Genomic DNA, 10,494 nt, shown 5'->3' on the forward strand with positions numbered 1-10,494 from the left:
TAAAACCCTGCTGCTGTAAGGTACTAGGAGAAAAAGAAGCAAAGACCTACATTTTTCAGATTAGAAGAAATAAGCCTACAATGAAAGCTAATATGAAGAACAGTGCAGGTAATAGTGAAGGTCGTTCTGGGTGGGAAAGCTTTGTGTGCCGTCCAGTCACTGTCCTTTCACAGCCAGGGGATCCTAAGGGTGCTCTGCGAAGTATCAGCTTCCACTTGGAGTACTGGTTGATTAGATGAAGAGAAGGGGGCATCTCCAGAAGCTAGAGTGGGCTAATGGAAACACAGAATGTTGGGGAAATACAAGTGGTTAACAAGTACTTGGTTTTCCTAGGGACTCAGGAAGCTTAGTATAAAAGGGATGACAGGAGGCGGGCAGGCCACACAGCGGCTGTGTTAGGCCAACATGGAGACTTCAGCCAAGGGGGTGGGGGCAGTTTAGCAGCAGCTTGTTGACAGCCTTTACTCTGCATACCCGCTGGTCTCTGTCTGCTCGGCACCAGTGTCTCATTGATCTATCTAATCATGACTAATCAGTCGCGTATAGTCCCCCTCTTCCCTATCTCCAGCCATCGTGACTTTCACTGCTGTAGAATTGTACAAATACGGGAACATTTACAGTCTGTGGGACTTCACAGAGCCATGTCTCTATTTAAAAGTAGGAAACGAATTCCTAGAGTTCATTGTATTTTCCAGGGATACCTTTAGAGCCTAGTGTTCTGATTAATAATCCTGTGTCTGTCTCCCTTAATGAGTCTCATTAGGACCCAGATTTAAAGTCCTGACCTGAAGTTTAGTCTTATTTGTTTGTTCTATGTTAAATTACTAAGAAAAGCTTTGGGGTTGGAAGGGGGAGATGGCACTATGGGTAAAGGTGCTTGCCATCAAGCCTGACAGCCTGAGTGTGACCCACGGTGTCCACATGGTGAAGAAGAGAACCAGACCTGCAAGTTTTCCTCTGACCTCCACACTGGCTCATGCGCACACACAGACACAGTTTATATAAAGATGTAAAAATGGTTCACAGCCTAGAAAGATGATTCAGTCGGTAAGTTGCTTGCCAGTACATTCATGAGCACTTGAGTTCAGATTCCCCCAGATCCCACACTTTTTTTTTTATATACATTGGTTTTAAGGGCATTGGATCCACTGGAACTGGAGTTACAAACAGTTGTGAGCTGCCATGTGGGTGCTTGGAATTGAACCCTGGTCTTCTGGAAGAGCAGCCAGTGCTCTTAACTACTGAGCCATCTCTCCAGCCCCCAGAGCCCACATTAAAAAAAAAAAAAAAAAAAAAAAAAACTGCATGTAGTATTGAGTGCCTATAACCTCATACACTGTAGGGAGTGTGGGAAGGATGGGGCTGGGAGATCCTAAAGCTCCTTGGCAGCCTAGCCAGCTCTGTGATCTGCAGGTTAGGTGAGAAACCGTATCTGAGAAAATAAGGTGAAGAGTGGTAGGAAAGGTGCCCGTCCTCTGTCTACCCCGGGTCTCCACATGCACTCATACACAACAAAAAAGAATGAAGGCTTAGGGCCACCAAGGTGGTTCTGTGGGTAAAGGGACTTGCCACCAAGCCTCACAAGCTGTTTGATCCCCAGAATCTACATAGTAGAAGAAAACTGACTCCCCAAAAGTTCAGCTGTGGTATACTCGTGAGCACACTTGTGCATGCACACATACACTAGATAAGTAAACAAACGCAAGAAGAGAAGCTGAGTGGAAGGCAGCTGCAGCTGGAACGTCAGAGCTTGAGAAGCTTGGACGGTTAGTGTGCTGGGTCACTTGGAGTCTTCTACAGTCTGTCGGCAGTACAGTTGGCCGTGGAACTGACTGTTGACACCTGCTTTCTGCTTGCCTGTTTTTCATAGTTATAAAAATTCATACTCGTCTTTACCCCACTGTCCCATAAATAAAGTTTGTTCCCATCATTAAAGATAAATAATGCTTTTTCTTTGTGTTCTCAGTTCGTCCATGAGAGTTAAGTAACTGGATTCTTATTCCGACAGGGAAAATCACGAGTCGGAAAAGCCAGCACTGAACAACATAGCAGACAACACAGTCGCCATGGAGGTGACGTAGCTTCCTGGGAACAGGACTGCAGCCTGGGGACATGATCAGGTGCTATGCATCAGAGGCATTGGAACGCAGGGGAGGATGGAATGCACACGCGTTTCCATGGCAGCTGTGGAGACTCGGCAGCACTGCGCATCTCTCATGCTTCAACTTTTCTTTTCTTACTGTTAATAGGAAAAAATCAACATCTGTAAATTAAGAATGCAGCAATTATCTGTATAGTACTGCATATTTGTAATACCCTTGTATATATGTTACTTGAATACAGAAATGTTCATTTGTGATGCTTTGCACTTGGGGGCGGGGGGTGGGGAACAAACTGCAACAAGAGTGTGAGCTGTGAGCTGTGTAGCTGGTGTCATCACATCATGTGCATGGTGCGGAACCTGCTGTCTATTTATTGTGCCGTGTTTACAGGTTTTGTACACTGTACCCTCATTGGTTCCTGTGCTGTAGTAAATGTGTTAGGTAGCTGTGGACTCCTTGGTATTTTGTAATGGTATAACATAACTTGGTTCCCTCTGGGTCCTTGAGTTTTTTGTGTATCATGTGAAAAAAAAAAAAATGGTGACATACATACAGAATTTTACAAAAAAAAAAAAAAAGCATCAGTTTTTTAAACGGGGAATGTACTGTTCAATGGGGATCTTCCGGTCTACTACCATTAGGACGCGCAACAAGCTAAAAATGAAGTCTCTTGAGCCCTCCCGTCCCCACCCGCCTGCACGCGTGGGCGGCCCCTGGTACTTAAGCACTAATGTTATGTTGCTGCTCTGCAAACAGCCCAGTCGTCCCATTTCCTTCCACATCAAAAACTGTTAAATCAAGTACGCAGACGGAGTCCTTACAACTGGAGTTTATGTTGTCTTGCCCTTTTTTTAGCACAAAAAGATGTACTTTTTTATTGTGGAATCGTTTGAAGACTTCATTCTTTACTTGTTCTTACAGAAAGGGTATGGGGAGAAGAATGCAGTGATTGCTGTCCGTGTATCGTCATTCCAGTTTGTAAAACAGCCAGCCAGCTTTCTTCCTTCTAAGATTCTCCAGAAGGCTGCGAGGCCAGAGCCACAAATATCGGGTGCCTTCCTTTGGAAATATTTGACCTCTCTTCTGTGAAGAGAACGGTACTTACCAGACTACTACTAGTGCTTTGTCAGTACCGAAGTCTGAATGCCCAGTCCAATGGCATACGTTATCCTTAAGGTTTTTAATCCCACCTGGAAAATTGTGATAGAATTCTCACAAAATAAACCCAGGGCATTACATGTTGACAAACTAACGTGCAGTGGTCTTTGGCTTTTATTTCCAACCCCAGAACTCTGTGTGACTTTCCGTTATTTCAGTAAAGGGGCTCGCTTAGAAAAGGGGGGAGGGGGACTTAAAGTTGACGTTTTTCAGTGGTTATTTTGACATGACTGTTTGCCTACATCAGTGAAAGAAATCCCCGCCCTCGATTTATAATCTCATGGAGGTGAGGGAAACTGATATCTAAAATGTGTCATACCTAATAGGAAGCGAAGAGGGGAAAGGCAGGGCCAGTGGGTGAGACAAGAAAGCCAAGGGTGGCTGGAGCAGCTGTGCATAGGGGCGCATCAGTCAGGGATGAGAAGGGAGCACTGGGCAGGAACAGCAGCAGTGTGTGGCTCAGAGCTCTGCGTGCAGGTGAAGACTCCGCCTCTCTTCTGCACAGAGAAGAACTCAAAGCAGAGGAGTTTACTGCCTCACTGTCCAGACTAGATTTCTGGGGAAGCTCCCGGTGGACCACAGTGGTTCAAGGGATAAACCTGAAGTGGTTGGGTCTATTTCTAGCTTTAGAGGGACCTGTTAAAAGTTGTTTACTGGCCATGTGTGGCACATGCCTTTAGAGGCAGAGGCAGGAGGCTTTCTGTGAATTTGAGTCTAACCTGGTCTATAGAAAGAGATACTATCTCAAAATAGAAAATACTTGCTTAATGAATCTGTTCAGTAAGGAACTTAAGAATGACTTCAAAGGTGCAGTGAGAACAGGAGTTTGGTTCCTAGAATTCATGTACAAACCAGGTAGTGACATGCGCTTGTCATCCCAGGGCTCACTGCTCAGCTAGGCCAGCCATGGGGGACTGAGAACATGGGCCCCATCCGAGGGAGCCCTCTGGCCTCCACATGGACATATAGACAAAACCTAAGTTCAAGATGTTTTACCTGAGCCGATGACCATGGTTTTTAAAGTAATTTAAGAGAAAGTAGGTCTGGGGAATTAGGAAAGTTTGAGATACTAAACATCCGAGTCAAGATGAAAGCGTGATGTAGAAATAAGTGGGGTTGAGCTGGAGAATCTTTGTGGTTGCAGTTGGAGGCATAAGGTTACAGAAATGAAGGGGCATGAGAGGACTGCAGCCATAGTGGCAAGGCAGTTTGGAGTTGATTTTACCTCAAAGGAGAAAGCAAAAGTTTGCCTTTCTGTTCTGGTGACTAGTCAGTATGACTGCAAACCATCTATAAACTGCCGGCAGAAACATGCTGCAGAATAACGGAGGTCAGGATCAGTATTTCTCAAGTGCACGCTGCAGATATGATGAAGCCAAGGTCTTCAGAAGCCTGCCTGCTATGTCCACAGGCAAATTCATAAGTGTTCTGGGGAACGAGGAAATGAGTCCTGGCTCTTGGGCTGCTGCTTGACAGGTATTGGTTGTGGTCCACAGCATCTTCTGTGCATCACAACTGAGATTCAGGGAGCATACAAACTAATATGCACATTTTCTTAAAAGGAGATGCCTTCAAAACAAGTTTGGGAGACCCTACACTGTTTCCCGCACTCTGCCACCATGTTGTAAGAGCCTAAGACAAATGACACCGTGAGCAGCTTCAGCAAGAAGGCCCTGGGGAGCTGCAGCTCACGCCCACCAGGCCCCAGAGGTGGCAGTGTTTGTCTGTTTCCCTGGTAACCATCCTTACCATGGTTACCAGGGTAACCGCAAAGGACACTCATCACTAAGCTTTGGTCCGATTCATGAACAAGATCCCCAGATACCTCACAGACACTGGCTTTTACCTAAGTAAAGTAACTAAGTTCTCTTTTAAACTCCAAATTATAAGGGCTTGAGGTTTTGTTGTTTGTGAGGTGTGTTTTTTTTCTTTTTTTTTTATTTGAGGAGGGTTAATTCAAAAATAACAGCAACAGAGAACTAGACAAACAGCACATCAGCCCAGCAATCACATAGTAACTGTGTCAGGTGCTCCTGCAGATGCTGAGACAGGAGTCGCCACAGCTCCCACGCTGCCTACACCCTGGTAGGCTCTGTGACAGACTAGACAAGGTCAAGTGCCATTATATTAACATTACTAACTTGAAATCAGAATGTTTTAACACTATCACTTTCTTAAATTTTTCCAGATAAATGCAATGCCTAGCCTCTCTGTAATTATGGACTACATGGCTGAATAAAACAGGTGATGATTCCAGAATATTCTGAATAGGTACAAAAACTAAAAGTGGGGGATGGTCTACATCTGTAATTCTATGAAAGGTAGGACCTCTAGTATCGCAGAACTCTGGTGATGTGGAAGGCTGTCTTGCTTTTCTGTGTGCGGGCAGGTGTACATGTGGTGGGTCTATGTATGAGTGTGGGTACATGTGTATGGGTGTGTATATGTGGGCATGTGTAGTGGTATTTTGTTTGTGTTTTAACAAATAAAGCTTACCTGAAGATCAGAGTGCAGAGCTAAGCCACTAGAGTCCAGGCAGTGGTAGCACACACCTTTAATCCTAATACTTAGGATTCCCGCACCTTTAATCCCAGCACTGGGGACGTGGAGACAGGAGTGATATGACTGGGTGGAGAGAGGAGACGCAGTCTGAGGGCAGATCACCCCTTTGGTCTGAGCACAGGTAGAGGTAAAAGGGCTCTAGTGGCTGGCGGCTCTGCTTCTCAAATCTCTCAGCTTTCGCCCCCTAATATCTGGCTCCGGGTTTTTATTAAAAGTAATTAGAATTCATGCTACAGGTGTGGGTGGGGGAGTGGGCATGGTGTGCATGTGTGTGGAGTGGGTATGTAGCAATGCACATACGCACATGGAAACCAGAGTCCTCTCCAGTATTTAGTATTACTTCATTTGAGTGTGTGGTGGGGGTGCGTGTGCCAAAGTATGTGTGCAAAGGTCAGAGAACAACTTGAAGACTGGGTCTCTCATTAAACCAAAAACTCATGGATTGGCTAGGTTGGTGAACTCCAGGATCTCGTCTCTGCCTCTCTGGCATCACAATCTTAGGCCACCACATCCAGCTGTTACGTGTGTGCTGGGGTTTCAAGCTCATGTCCCACGCTTGCACGGAAGGCACTTTCCTGACAGCCATCTAGCATGCTGACACCTTTATTTCCACCCGCAGTAACATGGCTACACATTTGATAGCTTCCAGGATTCTCCAGCCAAGGAAAACTGAAGACAACACAACACAAAACAATTTTTTGCTAACTTGATTGCACCATGTGTATGAGCTTTATGAGTGACAGCATTGTGTCAGGACATCAAAGGTTGGACATGCCTCGCAAAAAATGTGTTTTCTCTCAGTTCCGGAAGAAGCCCTAAGTGCAGAATACATTTATTTCACTGTGTTTGAAATCAAGGTAACTGCAGTCCCACACCTCTGAAGTAGCTAAAGGCAGACTGCTTCATGTCTTGTTCAGCTGCTGGTGGCTAGCTGGCATCCTGTATTTTCCCATTGCCTTTTCTGGTCTCAAAGCTCCCAATGCCTAGTCTCTCCTGTAAATAGCCCCACTCCCTCTCAACCCCAGCCTGTATAGTGCTGCTAACTGGGCACTTGGTTTGTATTTGTGTGTGCACGAGCGTGAGTGCAGAAGTCGGGACAGCTCTACCAGTGGGTGGGCAGACTTGGGTCATCACCCTTGGCAGCAGGCACATCTCACAGGCTCAACATGGCAAAACTTTTATTGAAAGAATCCATATCTAGAAGTCTAATATATAAAACAGAAAGGAGTAGCTCTGTTTTAGTTCATGTCAGTGCTTCCCACTGAAAATTGTATGTTAATAATACCAATGATCCAGTCAGTTAAGATTGCTTATTGCTCCTACAAGAGAACGTGGGCTCAGTTCCCAGCACCCATGTCCAGCGTCTCACTACCACTTCCAACTCCAGTTCCAGAGGCTCTGGTTGGTACTCTCTTACTTCAAGGTCATGTGCACACATACCCACATCGCACACACACATACACATAGTTAAATAGTTGAGATCACCAGCTGCTCTTCCGGGGGACCTGACACCATCACACAGACATACATGCAGGCAGAACACCATTGCACATAAAAATAATATATTTTATAAAAGGGAAGACTGAGCTGGAAAGGTTTGCATCTCAGATATAAGTGGGACTAGAGAAGCCACTTGCACTAGATACTTCATACAGCATCCACTCACTTACCCTTGCCTTTGCCCTTCCACCATGTGGAGGGTGCAGTCCTTATCAAGTGACACAGCCTGCTGACACTAATCTTAACTTGCCAGTCTCTAGAAATTTAAAAGCAATTTTCTATAAAAACTCCCCAGTCCCAGGTATTTTGTTATAGCGGCACTGACTGGACTAAAACAGCCATCTCCACGCTGGAATGTCAAGTTGACGAGTCAATCAGCTGGCTAGTTTTTTGTTGTTGTTTTGTTTTTGTTTTTCGAGACAGGGTTTCTCTGAGTAGCATTGGAGCCTGTCTTGGAACATGCCTTGTTGACCAGGCTGGGTCTCTTGAGTGCTGGGATTAAAAGTGTGTGCCACCATCGCCCAGTATGCTGACTAGTTTTATGTCAGCTTGACCCACGCTAAAGTCAAGAAGTCTGTAGTACAGGATGCATTAATATCAGACACAGATTACAAAGTAAAGAACGTGGCTTGGGAGCTAGGCCAGTTTATAACAGCAAAGATGGCTTCCACCGTGAGGAAACCATGACAAAAACAACGTGGGGAGGAAAGGGTTAACTGATCTTCCAGCTGACAGTCCGTCGGGGCGGGAGCCTGGAGGCGTGAGAAACAGAGGCCCAAAGCTAAGTCTTTAAGTAGGTCTGTAAGGTAGATAAAGCTATAATCAGACTGATCGGAATAAAAGGAAACACAATTAGGCCTTCTGGAGGATTGGAGGACACAGTACTACAAATGTGACTGAAATGAAACGAGAAGAAAATACTAAAAATATATCCCAATAAATCACAGCTTAAACGAAACACGGCTTCCCTCAAAGACACAAATACAACTCCAGTTTTTTGTTTTGTTTTGTTTTTAGTAACAAGAATTTTCTTTTAAATGCTAGGTGCAAGCTAGGGAGATGGCTCAGTGGGTAAAGTGCTTGGCACGTAAGTATGAAGTAAGTTCAAATCCTCAGTGCCTGCATGAAGACAGATGTGGTGGTTACCTAGTATTCTACTGTTCCTCTACGGTCAGGAGAGTTCCCAGGGAACTTGGTGTGTGCAGCAGCCAGACACAACTGCCTTTAGCAAGGCGGAAAGTGCAGAGAGACACCCGAGGTTGCCCATGTGTGTGCAGCTGCATACACACAAACCACAAAGGAAAGAAAGGTCAGCCAGGTTGTGCTGTGTGTGTTTGTGATCCCAGCACTTGGGAACAGGAGGCCAGAGGACCCTGAGTTCAAAGCCAGCCTGACTACATAACAAGATGCTGTACTAAACAAAATACAACAAAATGATTACAAGAAAAGAAAAACTGAATGGGGCAGCGCATGCCCTTAATCCCAGCACTTGGAGGCAGAGGCCCGTGGTCCTCTGAGGTGGAGGCCAGCCTGAGCTACAGAGTGAGTTCCAGGACAGCCAGGGCTTCATGATAGATGTCTCAAAAACCAAACAAACCAATTACAAAACAATGTGTCCATAAGTATCATAGCATCCATGTTCACATGGGCACATACACACAAATACCAAAAGCTTTAACAATTGTAACAGTATGCACAAACAAGGCTAATTACTAACCATGTGTCTAAGCAGTTGGAACTTCCCACCCAGCTCCCAGACCTTAAAGGAGGGAATTGATCCTGGAGATCATCTCAGTCACCAGTGGCCAATGGCTTAATTGTTCGTATCTACTTAGTAAACCTCCATAAAAACCACCACGCGATGGGGCTCTAGGTCAGTGAATGTAAGAACTGTTAGTAAAAGTTACATGAAAACCATATATGTAAACACCTAACTAGATAGTTACATGAGTTATATATGATGCATATATAACAAATTAGTTTACTAGCTATTTGCCAGTTTCTCATGAAAAGTGGGGCACAGAAACAGCTAACAAAAGGAAGTGCAGAAGGCAAAGGGTAGTAGGTGGCACCAGAGAGAGCCGCAGCAAGCTACTTCTTTAAAAAGGAGAACTGATGGAGAACAAAGAAGCAGAAAGAGTTTGTGCCAGGCTGTCCTCTCCCTTCCAAAGAAGCCACCCACACACTGACGGTGTCTGCACACAGGCAAGGCTGCAGCATTCGAGAGCACATTTGACAGCCTGGTACAGCCATTTCACATGTGATGGTGGGTTCTGCATTGCTCCATCCTTCCAAAAACCACACACCAATAAACTGAGACCTGTAGGTTCCGGTGTCGGTTCCCTCTGCAAGGAATGAAATTGAGCTAATTACTCCCCAGGACAGCTTCTGGCATGGGTTGTCTGGCCATGTCAATCCACTCCTTCTGGAATAAGGGCCCCTGTTGGCATGTTTCTAGCGTCCTAACATCTCAATACATTGCCTGGCATACTGGCACTTGACTTTAAAAACAAAAGCGAAAGCAGCCGTGCACTATCTTGCATCTGTTTCCTCTTGTCTTGTGCTAATTAAAGAATACAGAGCATGTCCTATGAATCCAGGTCTGGCTGCTTACCCCACAGTAAACCAATCCAAATTGAGAATATTGAGGCAGAAAAAAGCAGAAATGGAAATTGTCCAAAGCCCTTGTGAGGGGTTAGAAATTGCTGATGATCAAGGGGGACTTATAGGTGGCCAAGGTGCTTCCCAACTGGTGATGGCCTTCTTGAAGCAAGAAGGCTAAAAGGTAAACACGGGAACCGAGACAAAAGCAGCTCACTATTTATTCCTGATGTAGAATGGCTACATTGTAAACATCCTCCTCAGTGGCATCCCTGACGCTCTGTTTCCATGGTTACTGCTTTTTACTCCTCTCAGAACGAGGACTTTTACAATCTCTTTGAGCACCTGGGGGTGTGGCTCACCCAGGCTGAGTGTCTTACTGAGCCCCTGGTCAGACTCTTGCAAGCTATTGCTGCTTCTTTCTTTTACTAGGAAAACCTCATAGCTGGGCGGTGACTTGATAAGAACTCTTGTATGTAGCATGAGGGCCTGAGTTCAAACTCCCAGCGCAAATGGCTTTGTGTAATGGAGGAAAGAGAGGGATACTTCAAGAGGTTGTTGGCCTGCCAGC

The 10,494-nt window shown here is 45.4% G+C and overlaps 1 protein-coding gene across 3 annotated transcripts in view; it reads left to right on the top strand.

Moving 5' to 3' along the window:
• The window catches only part of Epc1 (enhancer of polycomb homolog 1), a 90,831-nt gene extending 87,477 nt beyond the window's left edge, over positions 1 to 3,354 (top strand). For all 3 annotated transcript variants that reach the window (XM_038333071.1, XM_038333070.1, XM_038333072.1), the window contains one exon: positions 2,009 to 3,354. In XM_038333071.1, coding sequence (XP_038188999.1) covers positions 2,009 to 2,081 — 73 coding nt within the window. In that variant the 3' untranslated portion in view covers positions 2,082 to 3,354. The remainder of the gene's footprint in view (positions 1 to 2,008) is intronic.
• The last annotated feature ends 7,140 nt before the right edge of the window (positions 3,355 to 10,494 follow it).

This window comes from Arvicola amphibius, chromosome 6 (genome assembly GCF_903992535.2).
Source record: "Arvicola amphibius chromosome 6, mArvAmp1.2, whole genome shotgun sequence".
Classification (NCBI taxonomy): Eukaryota; Metazoa; Chordata; class Mammalia; order Rodentia; family Cricetidae; genus Arvicola; species Arvicola amphibius.